This window comes from Anopheles coluzzii, chromosome 2 (genome assembly GCF_943734685.1).
Source record: "Anopheles coluzzii chromosome 2, AcolN3, whole genome shotgun sequence".
NCBI lineage: Eukaryota > Metazoa > Arthropoda > Insecta > Diptera > Culicidae > Anopheles > Anopheles coluzzii.
Window position 1 is genome coordinate 40397132 of NC_064670.1, and position 22635 is coordinate 40419766.

Here is a 22635-nt window from a genome sequence, read left to right on the forward strand (position 1 = left end):
CATCCAAACCCGGTTGGTCAGTAAGACCGTCGTACTGTCAGTCTAAGAGGACATCAACACTCAGAATTGGATGTGCGGACCTTAAAAGACGTTTAAAACTAAAAGTAAGTGTGTATGTGAATGTGAAGATGACAAACGAATGAAAAATGAGCCCGAAACTGTCCGAAATATGAATCATATATCGTTGTAGTTTCATGAGTTTTTCGAGTTTCGAGTGATATGATTGGAAAACTTTCTTGTTTCCTTCAAATTTAGAAGGTTTTGTTTCATTAAAGTAAGATAAACAGACGCATGGTCGATTATATTTGAAACAGTAAGAAAATATTACAAACCAAAAAGGTCTTAAGTGTCCATAATTCGAAGCAATACGGCATAAAAACGGTCTAAAATGAGATTTGTTATAAGATACAACGAATTTCAACCAGATGGATGTTACAACTTGCTTCCAGGGTGCCCTAAAAACGCTCATGGCAATTTCTCTAGCTTTGATTTGAAGGATGGGATATAAATGCCGAATAAGACTCATCCGTCAAACAGAGAAGTGTCTCACGGTGTTCATGGTCCTGTCTGGAGATAGCTTTTTGAACACACACTCTTGTGCAGTTGTTAGATTCTTTTATCCTGCGAATCTCGAATTAAATATTTAATATTTTTTGTCTAATAGACTTGCTGCAGAATTTATTCCACAAGTTGGCAAATTAGGAATACGTAAAAGTTGATACATTGAAAAGAGAGGTTTAAAGAATACATGACTTTATTATGTCTGAAAAACGCTCAAGTAGTCCATCTGTTATCTTTATTCTGTATGGGAATAGCAAGAAATTAAACTGTGTCTAAAGATTCATAGTTTACAAATGCCCTTTTCCAATGCTCGTCCAAGCTGTAACAAAGACTCGGAAGGTTTAAAGATACCCAACCATATAATCTTATCTTAAGATTGAAGATCTTTATAAGTCATATTGTCATACTTGTATCTTATATTGAAAATCATCAATGTAAAAAAAAACACTTACCGAAATTTACAAAATATGACTAACGAAACAATTAACGCTACTAGTGAAAGACTAAATCCCACCGTCTCCAGTGTGCGCGTTCGCTCGGCAATGTCAAACTTGTCCTGAAAAAAAACAAAGAAGAAGAATTATAACATCAATCCCTCTTATATTAGGCCCACACCACCACTATTGTCTGCGTTCGAATTGGCTCTCGGCTAATAATAGCAGCTTAAACCGTGGTGGTGGTGGTGGTGGTGGCGCGGCAATTGCGCGAAAGAAATGTGTCCTGTACGTACATTCGCTTCGTCGTCGCTGCCGCTGGCGTAAAGCTTTCTAAACAGTTGTATAACTTCCGGGCTGTAGCAGGGCGTATAGTTGGTCCATCCGTGAAGGGTTGGCGGGGAGCCCGGTTTGCCCTCCCACTGTCCTTCGGCACTGCATCGTCGTTCGGCAAACTCTTCGTGGTGGGAGAGAGAAGGGGGAACAGGAAGAGGAATACTATATAAATATAAGCAGGAGAAGAAGATGGCGTGCCAGAAGATCCTGACGGCTGAGGCGCTTTGCAAATAGTATACCCCGAGAGCAGTGCAACAACAGGCGGCGCCTATGCATATGCCAGTATAACAGTTCGTTTTCGCTCCCGATCCCGAAATCCTACCAATGCGCTGCGTTGGCAGCGGTTAGTAGTTTGACACAACACCGTGCACTTATTGCATGTGCCTTTGATTGCGAGGGAAGAGGAGTTTGCCCACCACTGCCGGCTCATACACTCGTTAAGAATTCATTCCTACCTGGGTGTAGGGTTTACTCCGGTTTCGTAACCCGACCGAAGAGGTGGAACCGATTCTTGATGGTGGGATACCGGTTCGGTTGCGCAAGATGTAGTAGAGCAAATAAATGGATTGTGTTGCAACAACTGAGCAACAAAAAAATGGCACCCTCTCCCCCCCCAAACTCTTCCCCTTCCTTTCTTTTCCCCGAATCCACTGGAGTGAGGCGATGTATTGTTGGAAAGCAGCCACGAAAGCGTCACCAGGACGAGAAATCAGCTTACGTCAAGGTTTGCGTAACGATGCTCATCATGGCGGCTTAAACGATAAGCTGCTCCCCCTCATCCCACCCACACACACACACACACACACACACACACACACAAACACACACACACACACACACGTCCGCCCAACCATCTCAATTAATCTCACAACACACCTTGTATTACAGGATGGAAAGGATGGAATGATATGTTGCCGAAAAAACCGAACAATAATGACCTCAATTGGGTCATTATTGTGTGTCCACATGAGTGGTTGGAGTAGCACCGCACCTCCCTCCTTCCGTTCCCAAAAAAAAGCCTTTGAAAAGATTCATCCTTTAACCAGCTTTTCCCATTTGCGCTTTGTGGGTGGAACAGCAGCCGCACCAAATCCTAGTCTCTCGTTGGCTCACGTGTCCCTTTTTGCCCAGCCCAGCTGGGTGTATTACATTGCGGGAGCTTCCGACAAAACATCCGGCATCGTCACGCAACATAACTACGTACACATACATACACACCCAGCCACAGAAGCAGGAAAGGGAACACGACTGTACCGAACATGTGTACCGTGGCGTGGAGGAGCCCAGCACACGGGCAACAGGTTGGATTGCGCGCCACTGCCGTTGCGCAATCTGCTACAACGTGCAAACGGGCGCAAAAAGCTCTTGCCCCTTCTTGGGGTAAATCCCCCTTTTCCAGGCTTTTTTCCCCTCATCTTCCTAAATACACCAAAGCCTGGCGATACGACCAAATGGTTACGTTGAATCGTAAGGTTGAGGGGGTCGAAAATCGGGGAAAAAGTAAAACATTGCTCCCGCGAGCATCATGCAAGAGAGTGGCAAGGAAGGATTTTTTACTGTGACCTACTGGAAACATACACACATGGAAGCATAGATCCGAAAGCTCCACAGCACACTGGGATCGGATGGGCTTCACCAAACGAAGGACCTCATCCTGACGGCTTCGAACGTCTCCGGCAACCGAGTGCCGAAAAGCCACAAGCTCGCGCAAGTTTGCGTGTTTTTTTGTTTTTTTTTTTTTGTTTTTTTTATTATGGGACTATTGGGGGAGTGGGGGTGGTTTTGTTTATTGCTAAATCCTTTCCCCCCCCCAGGTGCCCGTTTTTATGGAGCTGTAGGAGCGTCGGCTTTCTCACTGACATTTGCCAAACGATTATGATGATGATGATGATGCTGATGTGTGTGTGTACGTTTTTCATCCGTGATGGGTGGTGATATGATGGGGCTGTTTTGAAGTCGACGATTTCAGGGATGCGTTTTGTTTTTGTTGTTTGCTGCCTTGCCGCAAATAAGCTCCGGTATGAATGGCGGGATTAATGTACTTTAGCATATTATTGCCATACCTTTTTGCTACAACTCCTACTTCCCCTCTCCCTCACCTACATCCCCCTGCGGGGTGGTATCCGATAAGGGTTCCCCCGGCAGGCAAATCCTTTTATAGCGGAAAGCAGCAAAAAGAGACCCCACCGCAGCAACAACCAAAAAGAGAGCATAAAACCACAAATTTGTTGCTACGACGTGATGCTCGGCGTTAGAACTCCCATGGTGGTTACAAAGTGGGAGCTGTTATTTTTGAATCACCGGTGTTTCTGCGCTGTCCTCCCGGGCTCGCTGAAGAGCACCCGAATGCAATTTTTGCACACCTCAAAATCCACCAATTTCCCATCCGGGACAGAGCCCGCTCGGCAAACACTTACTTGAGGTATCGATTCCGTGTGCTGGAGGGCATCGCTGTCTTATTGTCAAATTGGCTGGTGTCGGGGGCCAGCATAGTATGCTATCCCAGGTCCAGTTGCAGTAAGGAACTATGGTGGAGGGGGTTAGAGTAAGAATGCCAAAAAAAAGTGAAAGAGAGAAGGATAGAAATGGTTAGAAAGTGCTGAGCCACTGGGCAGAAACGGCCGCGGGCTCACCTGTATTCGGTATAATGAACTCTTCATATTTAAGGGCACATGAGTCAAGCGTTGTGTTGATGAACAGTTGTGTCGCATCAGCGGTGCTGAGGGTGGACGCGGACCCCGCCGCAGCAGCAGCAGCAGCGGCAGCCGCAGTAGCAGCAGCAGTACCGGCAGCGGCAACAGCAGCAGCGACAGTAGAAGGGCCACCGTTTGTTGACACCATGGCGGACCATATCTATGGAATTTTTGTTGCGCTCCGTGCACTCCGTTTGCTCCGTTGTGCCACTCCTGTTGTATCCCCCGGTTGATTGTGCGCACCCGGCTGTATGGTAGATTGCAATCAGATTGCTGCGACTAGTTGCTGGACAGGACCGCTGACCACTGTTGTCTGCCGCTACTGACCGGCGTTCCGTCCTGTAATGGAGGTTCGCTGTAATTTCGGTACACTTCGAGGTACCAAGCGCTCCAGAGTACGTTGAGTTGAGTGTTTTTTTCGCGAGAGTGCTCTTGCGTCTAGACTTTTGCTGTATTTGCTGTGAATGAGGAAAAGGGAATAAAAAAACAGTCGAAATCATTAGAAACATTGTGAACCCGGTCGGTGGAGCGAATGTTTCTGAACTTCGTGCTTATCACACTGTTGTTGCCGGCTCTATGCGCAGCCCCCTTTTTGCTGCATTTTGCATCGCACCAGCCGCATGTCATCTTCGGGCCGGCAACGGCAAAACACACGTGCTCGGCGCTCTGCCAGCGGGCGGCAACCTTCAGTTCCAGCGAAGCACTGCCAGCACGACTGCTGGCAAGTTGTCAGCCTTTCGCAGGCAAGCGAAGCAAAATGGCCGATCCGCTTACATGGCCAGGAGTGGGAAATGGAGGGGGAATGGCCGTGCAAAGCCCGCTCAACACGCTTAATCGGCCCGTATAGCGGCGTGTATTTTTTCCAGATTGACTGGAATCCAACAAAAGACTGGAAAGCCCCTTGCAAAGAGGAGGAAAAGCGGGGGGTGTGGGGATGGTCCGTTACAATATGCTAAGTAACTACGGCCACGGCGCACACGGGAGCGCCCAAGGACCGTGTGCACAATGCCATTGTAGCTTCTTCCCCGAAAAGCAAGCTCGCGAGGATCGTGGATGAATAATGTTATGGAGAGGATAATGAAACCTGCGCCGAAGGAGCGCGTCCAGGCAGGAAACTGCAGAATCAGGACTTTTTGAAGTATGATTTCAAGTGTCATCAACAGTTGCTATTATACTTCCCGCTGGCGGCACAAGAGAGTTCGTCCCAATCGAGAAACTGCTGCTGCTGGACGGAACGGACGAAAGGAGTCGTTTGGGTGGGAGAAGGGCTGGCAATGTGATGAAGAAAAAAACAAGGTTGCGAGAGCACACGGTAAAGCGAAAGCGTGGAAAGACTTGAGAAAAATACTTCTTTAATCAATAGTTTCCTGGCCGGTTCGCTGGCGCGGACCTGGCCCGACATGACGGGGCTGCGGTTTTTGGCCACCGGAAGCTGCACGCTTTATTGCCATTAGGGATGGTCGGCTGAAGGGGGAAAGTTTCCTTTCCTGCCGAACGGAAGGATTTCTTTTTTTCTCTCTCTGGCACTTGCCTTTCATTTGCGTTCGATGGACGGAAAAGCTTTCGTGAACTGTGTGGGATGAAAGTAAGCTTTAAGTGAAATAATTCAATGAGGTTACATATTTTACATTAAACGTGTAGCTGATTTCTAAAAACTGAAAATTAAAAACATTGCTATTGTTTTAATGCATCCAGTGTAGCTTTTTTGTCACGATTGCCGGCGTGTGGCCTAAGGGTAGAAACGTTACAATGTTAAAGCCAACCTTCCATTCATACGCTGGTCGGTGCGCGGGTTCATTCATACCCACGCACACTCGTTGAAACGATGAAACGTCCTTGTCAGCGAGCTATCTGCTGTAAAAAGCTCATTAACCATGAGCTAGACACGTAAGTGGCTTATGTCTTCTCGTCCGCTGTGTCTGTTCTGTTTTTTTTTGTCGTCTTTCTGTTCTAGCTCGTCAGGACCAACTTGATTGATTATCGATGAGCAGTCAAATGAGCATGTTCGTCGTGGATAAGTGTGTCAGGGTATGCACTCACTCTAGGGAGAACAATAGACGTTGTACCAGACGTCGTTTGTTCTTTTCATACGAGAAATTAGCGTTGGTCGATTGAACGTATCAAGAATCGGTAAGATAATTGCTTGAATGGTTATTTCCATTTTTGCCTTTCCAAATTTTATCCGATATTACGCTGGATCCTGATGACGGTTTTATTGATAAGCACATTCATAACAAGGTAAGATAGACCCACCGGCATTGGGTTTGGGTAGTTTGATATCCTCAAGCCTTCCAGATAACTGATATTATGATCAACAACATGCTTTATGTTTGCTCCAGTCTCTTTTCAAAAATCATCGCTCCATCAATTCTTGTATTATTGAGTTTATAACTCTTAGAATCGTATTATTGGGATGGTGCATATGAATATAGAGGGATATGATAAAACAGAAGCGTTTAAACGCATGGTAGATGTCTCGAGGATGTGATAAAAAGGATGTATCGACTTCCTTAAAAGGCTGGGCGAGGTAGGATTCACCACTGGATCGTCCGTTTCTTGACGAAATGGTCCAGATGTGAAATGTTCCATAATGATAATTAATTAGGTGATAACACTGTTACTGAATAAAAAAGTCGAATAATCAATAGCCATTATCATTTTGTAACTTAGCATAATCAAACGTATTCAAAATGCGGGACGTTGAGTACACATTTTATGTAAAACAATGTTACACGAGATGGTCTCTCTGACATAGATGTTCTGATATAAAGAAATTGTAGCTTTGTAAGAAAGGGGCCGGTTGGTGGTACAGTCGTCAACTCGTACGCCGTAACAACATGCCCGTCATGGTTTCAAGTCCCGAATAGACCGTGCCCCCATACGTAGGACTGACTATCCTGCTTATGGTAACAATAAGTCACTGAAAGCCAAGCTCACTTCACTAAGTGGGTTCTGGCAGGCCTTGACCGACAGCGGTTGTTGTGCCGAAGAAGAAGAAGAAGAAGAAGAAGTTTTGCAATACAGCCGAAGCCGAAATAATAAATGCAAAAAATGTTTCCTTATATAGTAAAAAAAACTCTTGATTTAATTAAGCAAGTAAGTAAGTATGTAAGTTGATAAGTCTGTCGCTGTACCATACCGTTATTATCCACAGTAGTTCTTGCCCTGTAGCATGTTAAATGAACTAAATTTGATTTCATTTCCTTAAATTCCCTTTTAATTAGTTTGTACTGAAAGTACCCTGAAAGTGAATAAAAAAATTTAAAAAATCATAGAAAATCACATTTTACCGTTTTACCAGTTAAAAAAACCCTAATGATGGGTAAAGCCATATACTTTTGCCATGTGCCCACATTCTTTGTACCAAGATGAAACCAAACCAAGGTAAATTAATGCCTGCGGTTGATTTCTGCATGATTTTATTCCATATTGCGTCTTCCGTTCTCTTAATTATTTTGAAAATAAATTGTTTCAAACGAGCAGTTTCTTAATCCGATAGCAAAACACGAGTTCATACTGCGTTCTGGACAATATGCACCACGTTCCATCGCCACCGCCAGCGCGTTTCCACGTAGCGACGCGAAACGAACCATATGTTTTTGACAGTTCTCACGCACACGTGCACCGAAGCGCTGGTCCGCGCTGTCGGGCAGGGCTTGTTTACGTTTGTTTACATTCATCGGCGGACGGGAGCGCAACCAGTTCGCAGCGTGCTAACGATGATTCGAACGTGCAAGGTGATGCGATTTTGTGCACAAACTAGTGTCCGTGTACCGTTTTATCGACAGTTTGGTGTGGTGAGCTGTGTGCAGCAGAAACTTGCTTCCTCCCTTTGCGCACCGCGTGGCACGCGCGTGAGTGAAATAGTGCCGGAAGCATCGTCCACTACGCCCGGCGACCCGGCGGGAAAGAAACAATCCGCCGTACCGAGTGAACACACCGACGACGGCTGGGGTGCTGAAGATGAGCTGCTAAACAATCGCAAAAGTATTCCCAACCTAAAGGTTTCGGAGCTGCTGAAAGATGTGCCACGGTCCAAGCTGCGGCCGGACCGTAAATCGGCAGACGCGTCGCGGGAAGCAGCGAAACCGCCAGCCCCGCCCGTGCACAGGAAAACTGCAATCGAGAAAGACACACTCCAGATACTGCAGCACCGCTACCAGGATCCGAACGAGTCGGAGGAGCGGTACGACAAGGAGTTGAAACTGCGCTACACAATACTACAGTCGAACGATGCCCGGTACCGGGATTTGATGATGCTGATTGGATCGCGCAAAAACCGGGAGCGCGAGCGGATGCTGGTGCTGGAGGGCCGGCGGTTGATAATGGATGGCTACCAAGCCGGTTTACGGCTGGAAGCGATGGTGACGAGTGATGTGAAACTGCTGGCGGATCTAACTTTTAGGGCGAAGCTGAAAGCCTGCCCCATTTTTCTCGTTAAACGGCAAACCATGATGGAGTGGTCATCGTTAACAACGAGCCCGGGCTTGATAGGTAAAGAGAAAAAAAAAAAATGGCGAATCGGACGAGAGCGAGACCGCAAGGAGGAGACGGGAGCGTGTATAATTATTTTGCGTTTGTTTGTTTCCATTTCGTTTCAGGGATCTTCGGCGAACCGTCTAATATGAGCGAGCTAGTTACCCGGAACGCGACCGGCAGCAAACGGCTTCCGGTGACGGTGGTTTGCGACAACATCCGCGAGCCGAACAATTTGGGCAGCATTGTGCGGAGCTGCGCCGCGGTATCCGTACGGGAAGTAATTCTGCTGAAAGGTTGCGCCCATCCGTGGGATCTGAAGTGCCTGCGGGGCGGGGCCGGCGCACACTTCCGCGTGCCGATTTACGGTCCGATCGAAACGTACCAGCTGCCCGAGCACGTGCGTGCCGGTTCAATCTTTGTGGTGGCGGATAACAAGAAGCCGACCGACGAGCGCAACGGATTCCGCTGGAAGCACTACGATCGGATCGATTACGGCAGTGCCGATCATGTGGTGCTGGTAATCGGTGGTGAAACGTATGGCGTTAGTGATGACATTCGAAGGTGCGTGTAGCTCCAGGGGTTTGTATGTAGCGTTCTGCAACTGATTTAATTTCTTGTTTTTTCTCTCTCTATCCCTAGCTTGATTCATCAGCTCACACAGAACGACGGGGAGCAAGCGCCGCAAGATCGCAAGTTTGTGGCACATATTCCGCTAGAGAATGGCGTCGAAAGTCTCAACACAGCATCCGCATTGAGCGTTATTCTTTACGAAATGAGACGAACCTTACTGCAGTTAGAAGGTACGACTTAGCAGCTATGGCAACAAACACACACACAAATCAAATGCTCGAGCATGTAAGGAATTTAGTAGTAAAACATTAAGTAATTAATACAGTAAAGATACTCTTGTTCATTGTTGCAATGCCCGAAAGAAACTGCTTTGCTTTTGTTTCGATCAAATACGGAACATTTAAATGGCTGTCGGTTACAACGATTTCAACTCACATTGCGGCAGTTTCTTGCACAAACAACGACACTTTTCACTAAATCTAAACCCGAGTGCGACAGAAAAGCTGTCCAATGTTTGTTGCCGCAATGTGATGTGCTTTACGGCGGGTCCCACTGTTTCACTCATGTGCAATCGATCTTGCGACCACGCCAAACACCCTTTTGCCCTTTGCCCCTTTGTGCTGCCACGTTTTAAAACGAATGTCAAAAGTATTGAGACTGACGAGCTGAAAAACAACATTTATCAATCTGCCAATGCAGTTGGCTTACGCGGTCCATGGTGTCTTTTTGCTGGTGTGCTTCATGCTTATGGCCTGAGCAGCATAACGGCACTCGGGCTCGGGTCATAACCGTGAATGGCGTGCGTGGGCAAAACCGAACGATGGAAGAGATGGTTGTGCGATATTTGAGTTGTTTTTTGTTGGTCTCGTGGTTCTTGCGTTAAACGTTTTTCTAACGGAATTGTGTATCTACAGCCCGACCTTCATACGGGTACAAAAAATAAACTGAATTAAGTATTTTCTTTGGCCAAAAAAGAAAAAAAAACGAAACGAAAACTTAGATTGAAGTATCGTTGGGGTCGAGCTGCAGAAATTCCTAAGCTCGTACGATTTAAGCTTTGCTGAAGCCGTATCCCAGCGCACCGCGCTTCATTAGGTTTCTCTTTTCATCTATCAATTATCAAATCATCTTCAAGGTCGGCTACCGTACGATGCTAAAAATTGAATTTCATGGAGCCCCTGACTCAATCAATTTGCCACGAAGCATGCGATCCAGTTAAATAACATCGTAAATATGATTAACAATTCAAATCAGCACCTCACACCGTTGAGAGCCGTCTGTGCTATGCTGTGTTTTATATATTGTGCACCGTCTATGATTAATCTCTCTACCAGTCCCGCGCCAGTAGCGTTCATCGAACATTCGTGGTTTTCATGAAATGAATCTACGTTTAGCGCTTCGGGCGCATGCCGGGCAAATTCCTGTTAGCACAAGTTACCAACACGGTGGTTAGCGCGCCAAAGTGCGCTTACGTGAAAAATGTTGTTGATTTTATCCATCTAACAGGAAAGCCGGATTCGTAAAAATAATTCCTTACAGAACACACTACCAGGTGTGGGGCTTTGCCGTTCAACGGCAAAATGAATTTTAATAAGTTTTTTTAAATACAATTTAAATTCCACCCATGGTAAACCTTTCGTGTGGGCGCTACTTTCAGAACTTGTGATGCAAATGACTGCTCACATGATGTATGCCGGTCCGATGGCTTTTAAAATGGCGCAGCTGTTAATTGTTAAAACCATCGTAGGTAACACTCATGCAATCGGACTGATTGGCACACTACACACTGCTCGGCATCACATTGTGCAAAGGCTGTATAAATAATGGTACTTTGGAAAAACGGACAACCGTAATTGAGTTGCAATGCGTGCATGATGGCTGTTGTCCGTGTTTGCTGGTCTGAACTGCTGCTATTCCAAGGGGATGCACATTGAGTTTTGTGAGTACCGTTTCACCAAACCCGACGCTAGATTATGGATGAGTAGCTGTGTTTGGCACAAATGTGCAAGACCCCTCGACGTCAGTGCTGTGGGTTCGCAGTTGAACGCCTCGGAGATGAAGTTCACTGAGCAATGAATTGTAAATGTTGCTGTTACTTTTCTAATTACTTCTTCGTCGTCGTCCCGCCGTCCTAGCCGTCGAACCTTTGACGTCGTTGTGTTAATTAGGTTATTTTAATTAGTTAGGCAATTATTGTTGTACCTATTTATATCTCCGGCGAACATTGGGCTGTTCAATCTTGGGCGAAACAATGTAAATAAGATATGTTACAGGCCCTATAAATCTACAATGCAATGTAAAATAACGAGTCTTTAACGAACATTTTAATGGTTCAAAACAATTCTTAAATAAAATTCATAATATTAAAGTTAGCTGCTTACCGTATTATGGTCCCATTTCTAAATTTAATAAAGGGAAGGGTAAGAAACAAAGACATTGTTGAGATGATACAAAACAAAGCAATAGCAAATTTGCACCATGAACAATTTTAATTGTACATTTGATACCCACTGCTCAATTTAAAATGGAAAAAGTTTCTGTGAAAACCATCAACACAGCTGCACTTTTTTGTGTGTGTGTGGAAGGATTTATTTATATCGCAACGATTCGATCTCCTCGCCAAATATTTGGGTCGAAGAAAAGGGTTCGTTTTGTTCGTTTTGTTTTTTGTTTTGCTGTGCAGTGTTACTTTTTTGAGGAATAACTTTTAGCAATGGAGAAGGCTGAAAGTGTGTCTCAAAACAAACAAAATGCAAAACACACAGGACGAAGAAGTACAAAGATAAAGGCGAGGTATGCTTGAATGTTGTTGGTGGGTAAAATGTTTACAACGAGCATATAATTTCGAGTATTAGCATTTCAAAATCGGTATGTTTATGTAATACGGGCGTCAATATTTACGTCATGATGTAATTGTGATGGTATTGTGCTGTATTTTCCCCAAATGGATTGTCTATGTTGAGGTGTTTTCTGTCTTATTACCATAACAAAATTAGATCCTCAATTAGACCCTCAAAATTAGAATTGCGACACAGCAACTTTTGGTTGGAGTTAAACATGTTCGTGTTTAAAGGCAACAAGTACACATACATTAAATGTATTGTTTGCCACTCGGATCGAAAACTAAGACAAACAATATAACAATATAAATACACAAAACAACATCGTAAAATATTCTTTTAAAATGACTCGCCTAAAAATAAGCTAAAATCCCTGTAGAAAATGTTTGAATGAAAAAAAAAAGTAAATCAGACATTACACGAAAAAGAAAGTATGGAAATATGGTAAATTTGTTGTATACACAGTTGAAAGTTCTTAGAAGATCTAAAAGTCACCAAATAAAATAAAAATGCGTTATGTGTAATCGCTAGCGAAATAAATCTTGTAGGAAGGTCTTTGAGCCATTTAATAAGCTTAATTTTGTTAAATAAAAAAAATTAAAATATTTTAAGATCTTTTAAGAACTTTCCAACAAATACCATTAAAGGCTTGTCCAGTATATCAATGAACAGCAGTAAAATATTTGAACCGTAAGTTAGAGCTGGTATACTGTAATTCGTCGTAGGGTATTTTGTCAATTGTTGCACACTTAAGGGAACAGTCAACGTATTTCATATGTTTGAGATGGATAAAACCACAATATTCTTGTTATTTGTGTCTAGCATACCTCATTATTGTTTCAAAAATAGTATCTATATTTTATGGTTGGGATAAAAATGATGAATAATGGCATGAAATACTGATTTTTAATCTCACTATATATAAAATCGAAAATCGCCGCAATGACGTGAGAGTAAACATTCAGCAAGAGAGAAAGAAAGCGGTGAGAGCAGAGCTCTCTTAGCAACGCGCGTTGTTGCGAAAGGACTTGCTCCAAGCACTATTGCTAGCCCGCGGATGTTGCGGGTAATGGTTACTTAGATTTTTTGTTTGGATAAATCGATTTGAAATCACATGGTATTGGATATAATGAACATTTCTTAAATAATTAAAGATGCAAATTAGCCACCTGATGATGGCACATCAAAATCTGAAATTTTGAGCGAGGAAGCGGCGGGAGTATTGATGGCTTGAAAATTAAAATTGAATTTGTAACGATTTGCTCGCGGGCGGGAAGAACTACTTATTTCAGGATGTCCTTCCGGAACAAAGCACTAAAGGGAGAGATGGTTCATTGCGCAACATTGCTGCAACATACAGCGCGTTAGGTGAGACAACCGTGCGCACTGCATTTAGCCGGATCAGCGTCAACTGCAGAATGATCCACAATGAAACTATGCTTACTGTAACGTGCCCAAGAGGGCTGAAAAGATTCTGACTGTATCTATCAAGAGTGATGGTGATATCTACCATGTGATGCAATCACCGTACTATGGAGTTGATTAAGAACAATCACGTTATAATTAAGGAAACGTGAAATTTGAAGCAAAATCTGAAAAATGTGGGGCGGCAAGAGTAAATAAAGTAGTTTGCAAGTAAACGAGAATTTAGTTGATTGATCTGGAAAGGCTATAACAGTGTTGAACCATTCTTTTTTAAAACAGTATAGATCGGAATATTAGAACTACACCTTTGGAATGGTTATATGAGGGGATATGTTCACTGTTGAAATTTGATATTTGGCGCAACAATGACATTTGTCTCATACACAAATACCAATTCCATTCAATACTTCAAAATCAGTTTCAGGATAATAAAATAAAATTTTGACGGCGTTTTTGGAAATGACCTTTTTGAAATTTAAAGGCCGGGCTACATTGATCGTACTCCGTGGTATAATTTTGATATTCACTAGCGCATCTGGCGGCGGCTGGTGGAAGCTTTTTTTGGTCGTCGGGGGAATGGTCGTGTTGGATCTCAAAATTAATTAGTTTTTACACCGTTTTTTTATGCGAAAACGGCTGAAATACTTGCACAATATGTTTGTCTAGCAATTACAAAGCTTTTTCAGTCCAGTTAAAGTAAAAACATAGAAAAATAACATATTTTCTGGAGCGGCTCTACATTGTTTAGCAAAATGCTTCGGTCAGCCGCCGCCAGATGCGCTAGTGAAAATCGAAATTACACCAGCGAGTACGGACAATGTACCCCGGCCTTAAGACCGGGAAAGTTTACATTCAAAATCTCATCAATCTAATCAATCCAAGCATCTATTACTTATTACCTAAAGGCCGGGCTACATTGATCGTACTCGCAAGCGTAATTTTGATTTTCACTAGCGCATCTGGCGGCGGCTGGTGGAAGCTTTTTTTGGTCATCGAGAGAATGGTCATGCTGAATCTTTTAATTAAGTAGTTTTTCCATCGTTTTTTGTCATGTAAATGGATGCAATGCGTGCAGGACATGTGCATCTACTTTTTACAAAACTTTTCTCCTCCGATTTAAGTAAAAAACATGGAAAATTAACGTATTTTCTGAAGCGGCTCCAAATTGTTTGACAAAATGCTTCGGTCAGCCGCCGCCAGATGCGCTAGTAAAAATCGAAATTACGCTTGCGAGTACGATCAATGTAGCCCGGCCTTAACGTATGAAACATAAGTCGAAAAAAAGAGTAGAAATGGAATTCGAACCATGTGCGATATCATATTTTTGTAGTTCAATCTTACATTTATGGGCATAAAAAACACAAAATGGATTGAAGCAGAAGTGAGCATTTCAAAAATTTTATGTTTTTAAGTACGCAATTGGCATTGGATCTAAACATGTTGTATATGTGTTAGCGGCACCCTAATTTTTTAATCCACTGCACATCAATACGTTATTCAATTAACACGTTGTAGAGGTTACTACTTAGCTATGCTTTCCAAAAAATCACGCCGATAACTATAAATTAATAATAAAAAAATTATACATTTGTGTCAACAGAGGCATGGAACGTATCAGTTCGATTGAAAATAAGTAGGAATGCAGCTACTGAACCTTCTATTTTATCAAAATGGCCATAAAACTCGCCAATCATGATTATCATTGTTATTACTTACAAGTGTTAGTAAATAAGATTCATTGGTACTTTACGTGCGTAACAAATAGCCTTAATTTTTAACACCAGTTAAAAATAATTACAAAATTGCGTGACTTGGTTTTTAAAGGTTATTTAAGATTTAAGATTTACATCAGTATGGCTCAAAAGTAGCCTCATCGATATTTTACGGTTCTGCAATGTACAGTAAGAACTGTCCAGGAAGTTACAAGGTTAACACATTTGTAAGAACAAATAAGAACAAATAGGTGTTTGAGTTATGGTTGTTGCCACTGAACGTGTAGAGTTTGAAAATAATTCGAAATTTGAGGACATCCGGTAGATTTTACCGGGCCTTAACTAGTCCTATTCAAAAATTCAATTGTTGCACACTTACAAAAACTCCACATTCTATTATTGAACACTTTATATCCAATTATTGCACACTTTGACATACACTGAAATAGACAAAAATGAGCCCTGCAATTGATGTTTTTCTATCTAGTGTTTAGGACAATACGAAACGCTGTTACATTACATGTATCCTTGGTTCAAGCCGGAATTCCGCAAAGTAATTAGCACCTGCAATCGCACGCCAATTGTAAACAAAACACTGTAAAAATGATAGCACGGTAAAAAAGGAGGCTTTGGGCTGGGCAATCAATAGGGTCAAAGCACTCTATTTGTTCCAATTATTAAACAGTGTTTAAAATTAAAGCGAACAGGATTAAAATAAGTATTTTTTGCAAAAAGACGAAAATTTTGCTACCGGATCGTGGGATTTCACCTTATTTGTTTGATTACAATGAAAATGTAAGTGTAAGGGGATGGTAGGTAAAGACGGACACTGCGGATAGGATGAACACTTGTCATAAATGCACGAAAAAGATAATTTTCGAATAATTCAACAATGCAGAATTCAAACTGAAAGTAGAGCAACACATTTGAGAACATTTTTGGCAGAATATATGCACAATTGGTTAAATTCACGAACAAAACAAATTTTCAATCGTGCGGTCCCTTGAGAATCTAATTTGAACTTGCATTGTTTATATTTTCGGAATTTTTATTACATGAATGAGTTGTCGTGATTATGAGGAAAAAAACAGCGAAAGAACGAGGATGAAAGTAATAAAAAATCTTGTTTTCTGGTGGTTTATGAATTCTGACACCAAAGTGGGAAAGACGGACACTTTGTCGTAGGGAAAGATGAGCACCGAATGTATTGGTTTATTTTGCTTCTTATGTCAATTGGTGATGAACAGATCTCATTAAATAACTTAAATAAGGATATTCCGAAGCTATAAACCAATCAGCAACTAGAGAAAATATTGAAATAAGCGATAAATGAAACAACGGTCAAAATAGCAGTCATGCGTTATGATATTATTCGCTAGACGATCAGTGGAAGCACTGATATGAACTCGTTCAGGAATAGATGATAGATTTTATGAAATTACAAATATCAAAAAGTTCATACTTGACTGGCTTCACCTATTAACAAGTCTCTCAAACATGCTTTGGTCGCGAACTTTCCGCGGAGTAATTTCCTAAAGGGAAGTTCTAGACTGTTGTTTTGTAAGCTAGTGCAACGTCAACTGTTAGTGCCCATTATTTCAATAATGGTTTAGATTCTGCATTTTTCGAGGTATTAGAAGTGGTTCTTACAAATCCTGAATGAACGGCTAAATTAAACGCCGTTGCATGTGGCCAAGAATTGGTTTATGCACGTAACAGGATGTGGAAATCAATGGGATATGTTATAATACTATAAAACTCTTCAATTTCCAACGTTTTCTATAGGTGTTCATCTTACCCTTCATGGTGTCCATCTTTCCCATATCAGGTCTTACCCTAACAAGATTTCAAAACAGTACGAAAAAAATCATGTATTTATTTCATCAAATCGATAGAAACTTAAAAGTTTCAACACACTTTCTGATAAAACATGAGTGTAAGATAATGTATGCACATTGCACATCAACATATTCCTAGATTTTTAAAATTTTCTTTAAGGTGTCCGTCTTTACCTACCTTCTCCTACGTTGTTTACAGGGGGAAAAACCTGATTTTGGTAGAGACAATTGTTAGCGGCTTTGTTAAGAAATCCATTCGATTTGATCGAAATCAGTCGAAATATTTTCAGTTGTATTCAAAAAATCGAAAATATGGTCTTAAAAAAAAGTGGAATATGTGGTTAAAATTCTTCACATTTAAGGAAAAATGCTTTCATGAATGTTTTATAAATATTTGGATAAACAACCATTTACACGCAGTGTGCAATAATTGGATGGTGTGCAACAATTGGCAAATTACCCTATTTGTTGACCATATTTCCACGATTTACGGAAAGGCAAATAAACGGCAAAACGGCTCCTTCTGTCGCGAGTCCGTCGCTTTAAGAGAGCTTTCCATCCATTCCAAAATGCCTCAATTCCGCCACAGGATAGCAAAGTACCGATGAATGTTGCTGGCCTCCATTTTTTTCCGGGCAATTTTGTCCATTCCATTTAAAATAGACCGTCAGCCGAGATGTTCTCGTTCAAGGAAGCAAGAAGATGGCTCCAAAAAGTTGGCGTATTGCGTTTCTGTTTACCTACGGAGTTAAAGTAAAAAGTTTACGATTTGGGGGTCGTTGTAGCTGTAGGCTGTACAAGGTATTTCGCAGCGCGGAGGACGAAGAAAGACGACCCTGGGGGAGGGAAGCCGAGCATTATGTTGCCTTTTAATATGGGTAAGATAATTTACACCATCACGTTACTGCTGTTGCTGTTGCGATGTTCATTTGCTTTGCTGTTCTAATTTACCTTTCTTTTTTTGTCCAGTTGCTCTTCAAATGGCTCACAGGCGACCGCTCCTTGCCTCCCACAAAAATGCTTGCCCCCCCCCCCCCGTGTATGTTTGTATGCTGACTAAACGCTTCCACCGATCGCCAGCTCTCCATCCACCGGTGATTGTGTGCACACGTTTAATGGAGCAAATCAGCCAATATCATCGTCCTTCCCGCCACCCGCGCCATCACGTCGAGCACAACACGGTGTAAACAAATTCCGATTTCCTCCGACCGGAAAACACTTGAAATTGATTGCTCTCGAGCGACTGGCAGGCGTGAACATAAACACCCTTCTCACCCCCCCATCCATCCCAGGACGGGGGGGGGGGGGGGGGGGGGGGGGCAGTACAGCGAATGGCACTTTTCAAACGGTGGCCCCCCGGTTGGTTGAGCTTGCAATTCGCCCGGAGCTGTTCGCGGATGCTATCATATCGCCGACGGGGTTCTGGTCCGCCGATGGCCTCTAGCCGTCAGTGCGCGCGAAACCCGGGATTGTAAAATTTGTTTCGCATTTGATTTATGACAAGCTCGTCCATTATGCTTTCAAAAGAGAGATGAGCGAGAAGAAGATATGGCGAGATACGACGAAAGAGACAAAAAACGTCCGGAAAACTCCATATTCATTTGTTATCTGCATTAAAATCTGATCATCACACCGCAGAATGCGCCGATTCAACAGCACCGCCCCGTCGATCAGCATACTCTCTCTCTCTCTCTCTTCCGCAGCTTTCAGTTTGCCTCCTGGCTTTGGCTTTGTACAGTCTTTGATGAAGTCATATGTTGAACAAACAGATCACCGGTAGGGTGAAAGCAGCCCAAAATATCCCAAATCATAGCGCGGAAGGAATTTGCGGTTGTTTATGGCGACTGGTCTGGAATACCTTTGGCGAGTGATGAATGGCATATGCACCTGGTATGGCACATATTTTTGGCTGGAAATTTATGCGTTTTTTCCTGTTTTTCCCCCTCCAGTGATATCCCAAAGGCCATCCCATTTCAGCTACGATGTATCCTCGTGGATGATAAACGGTAACGCGATTGCTGGCGTAGATTTACCCTTCATACAGAACAAAAAAAAAGGTAGCACACATAAATTCAGTGGCACCAGAGGATCAAGTATGACGCATAAATAGTGGCATCGGAGAGGTAAGAAAAAGAAAAAAAACGGCAGCAAAACTGTTGGCAGAAAGCTGTTCATTTCCTCCACTCCCAGGGCTGCGCATTACGTGGATGACCTTCGGCAACCATTTTCATTGCGATGCCGGGGTGCCATCGCTCGGGGACGTGATTTCGGAAAAGCATCAGCCTCATCCCCAATGTCATCTCCGGCTGGTGCCGCTGCAGCAGCTACCGCTGTTGCAGTGGGTAGTAGCAGCAGCAGTGCCATCTCATCATCTAATTGCAATGGTGCTGCAAGATCAAAGAATGTGGAAAATGTAATATCCCCGCGGTGCCTGCTGGTGGTGCTGGTTTGGTTGGGCAAATGCCTAAACCAACCAATCCTGTCGGCTGCATCATCATCATCACCGACGAAAAGGGGGTGACCGTGGGCGGGTTGCTTAATTTCTAAGAACCTGAAACCGGTCGGTATCGAGTAGTTTAATTTGATTTAATCATGGAATGCCTAAAGTGAGCGCTCTATCATCTGTTTGCCCTTTTGTCCGCTTAGCGGCAAGCCGGTAATAATTGTGTTTAAAACCATAGCCCTTTTTGTGAGACTGTGTGTGTGGACGAACATATCGTATTAATAAATTAACATTTCATTAAAACAAACGCCGGTGCCGGTGCTGGGAGGACGCATCAGATAACGCCGGGTTCAAACAGTCCCAGCTGGAGAAGGTTAGACAAACTTTCAAATCAAATCGACTCGCATGGAGTCGTATCGATCAGCGGGGGTGTTTCTGTTGGGTTGTTTCTCCAACCGTCTGCACCTTTCCCTAGCTTTGTTCATATGGTTTTGAATAAAAAATGCCACAAAGTATGTCTGATACAAACTAACTGCCCCACCTCGGCATCATGGGAGAGCAAAAATGGTGCCCATCCTTTGTTCAGGAAGGGACGTAAAGCCAACACGGTTTTGTAAACAAAAAGTACACAAGAAATCATACCAAATGATTCTGCTTTTTCTAGCACTGCTCTACTGCTGCCCCGCATAAGGCTGAACTTTTTGGCAAAACCATTTTGATTGCTTTTGCCTCTGCACTGTGCAAATGTGAACCCGGGGTCTAGTCTGGCTGCCTTGCCGGCTTCGGCACTAGTCTGCCGCTGCGTGCTTGCCGGAACCAGTCCAATATCAGCGCACCGTTACACAGTCGGATGAGAAGTGGATAACAAGTACACAATGCGCGCCGAGAAGGTAGAACTGTTGGCTGTAAAAATAATAATAATGTACTTAGCTATTTACTTTGCTCCGTGTGCTGGGAATGCTTTGCGCAACGCAGCGGGATGGGAAAGAGTTACGGTGCAACGGGGTGCGAGACGATAGTTTGAAATGGGAGAACATAAAAAGCTTTCTCCGTTTATCACGATTCTGTATCCGATGTTCTCGCTTTTGTTTGATGTTAAATCGTATTATTCATTATATTATTCAAGTTGTTGTATATTTGCTGTGTGAGTAACAGTTTTATGTCGACTAAGAATGGATGGAAATAAAGAAATGCGTTCAGAAATGCTTCAGAGTAAGTATTTGAACATTTCGAAGTTAACAGAGAACGTTGACCAATAATTAATTCTATCGAAAATAGAAAGACTTTCCAGGTTAAACGTCTGAAGTTCCCTATGTGTATTTTGAATTTGTAAGTGAATGGGAAAGGACTCTAAGGGTAGCTTGGACAGCAGACGTTCCCATGATGTGGCAGCCATCCAATCGTTCAAAGAGCTTTGTTTTGTATGAATTCAAGATTCCAACAGTTCAAGTTTAAAAGACCAAGAACCGAACCGAATCATGGAATTTGCTCTATCTGTGCGGCGTACGCATAGTCTTATTTACTGTGCCTGTTATTGTCCATGTAGGAAATATGGAGATGTTTATTTCCTTGTCCTATCTTCCTAAACCAGGCATCATCCCTACTACATGCTCTATCGCTGTCGCTTCGATTAGAGTATCAGTTTTGGCTTTTGTTCAGGTTACGAATTCCTGAACCACATTCATTATTGAGTTTTTGTCCTGGATTCTTGTTTGACCTAGAGCGAATTAGTAATTCTTACGCGTTGCAAATTTGACATCTGTTCACATCATCTTTGGCATTGTCTTGTTTTCCATTTGTCGAAGCAAAAGAATAGGAAGAATAGGAATAGGAATGCTAGGAACTAGGGGCGCCAGATGGTGTGAGCGAAGCGAAAACAGTACCGAGAACTCTGTATTTGCTTTGTAAAACAAAAGACAATTGTCTGCGCTAAGGCACGTGCGCGCTTTTGGTGGCCGATCGGCCTTTCTTAGAATTTCATAGGTTAAGCGACAAACCACAGAAGTTTGCTATCATGAGCGTATGAAATAAAAGGGCAGTCCATCTTTAGCACTCGACGCGATCGGTCAAAATAAAAGAATTTTCACAGCAGTCCAAAGTTTTAATGTTTAAATTCAAAACATTTTTTGGTCCTTCGAACCGGATTCGAACATTTGGTTACTCGAAACGAATTCCAACAGCAGTTTTGCTTAGTTCGATTCGAAACCTAATGCTAGCTACAATCACTATCCGCGAACGTGATTGTGCACAGTGAAAGTGTTGATGAACAATAAGAACAATGTCAGTGGAACGCACGCCGGTAAAAGTTGCCGATCTAGTGGGCGACCATGAAAAAAGTGTCACACCAGGTGAACAATTGCCGTCGACGTCTAAGATGGATCTCTCTGACCCGTTCAAAGGTTTCGGAACGGGAAAAAGTGACATGTTGGAACATGAAAAGGCTTCCAGAGTGCGCGATCATCTCGATCGAAAGATGAACCGACTGGATACCATTCTAAGCGATGCGGATCTGGAAATTTCCCAGCTTAACGAATGTGCGGACCGACTTGCGGCGGTGCAGTCGGAATACGAGAAAGTGCATGTGAGCATTTTAGAAGTGTCGGACACAATCGAAGAAGAGGAAGAAATTTATGCACGCTTCGAGACGAAGTTGTATAAATTAATGCGAAACGCAAAGCAGCGAATCGCAGCTGCTACAGTGAAAGAAGTGTTACCTTCTAACGTTTCGAAGCAAACATCGCGAGTGAAGCTACCGGAAATCAAATTACCGAAATTTGACGGTTCTTTGCAAAATTGGACGACGTTTCGTGATAATTTCAAAACGCTGATAGATGCGGCGCCGGAGCTAAGTGAAGTGGACAAATTTACGTATTTGATTTCATGTCTAACGGAAGATGCAAAGCGCGTGATTGAAGTGATAGAAGTTACCACAGCGAATTACAGCGTTGCTTGGGATTTACTATGCACCAGATATGAGAACAAATATCTAATAGTGAAATCTCATGTGGACTCTATTTTTGCCATCTCTCCGATTAAAAAGGAATGTCCGGAATCTATCATGCGTCTGGTGGATGAATTTGAGCGAAATTTGAAAATGTTAGAAAAGCTTGGTGAACGGCCTGAAGGGTGGAGTACGTTGTTAGTGTTTCGCTTGTCATCGTGTTTGGATGCGGCTACTTTGCGACAGTGGGAAACACATAAGCGTTCGACTGAAGTTCCTACTTACGACGAGTTAGTGAAGTTTCTCCGAGATCAATGTAGAGTATTACAATCTGTGGAATCAGTGAAATTAGATCCGTCGGAC

General features: G+C 42.9%; 2 protein-coding genes across 3 annotated transcripts in view; one reads left to right on the forward strand and one right to left on the reverse strand.

Annotated features, from left to right (window-relative positions):
- Window positions 1-22635, reverse strand: part of LOC120948219 (PDF receptor) — a 37493-nt gene that overhangs the window by 4116 nt on the left and 10742 nt on the right. For both annotated transcript variants that reach the window (XR_005750933.2, XM_040364335.2), the window contains exons 4-7: window positions 3965-4482; window positions 3749-3856; window positions 1292-1452; window positions 1014-1117 (exon numbers count right to left, since the gene is read on the reverse strand). Coding sequence is in view for 1 of the 2 variants with exons in the window: in XM_040364335.2 (XP_040220269.2) it covers window positions 1014-1117; window positions 1292-1452; window positions 3749-3856; window positions 3965-4172 (581 nt within the window). In the remaining variant the exon portion in view is untranslated. The remainder of the gene's footprint in view (window positions 1-1013; window positions 1118-1291; window positions 1453-3748; window positions 3857-3964; window positions 4483-22635) is intronic.
- LOC120948221 (rRNA methyltransferase 3, mitochondrial) lies at window positions 7628-9402 on the forward strand. Its single transcript, XM_040364337.2, has 3 exons — window positions 7628-8518; window positions 8626-9064; window positions 9143-9402. Exons 1-3 carry the CDS (start codon window positions 7744-7746, stop codon window positions 9312-9314), a joined length of 1386 nt encoding a protein of 461 aa, XP_040220271.2. The 5' UTR covers window positions 7628-7743; the 3' UTR covers window positions 9315-9402.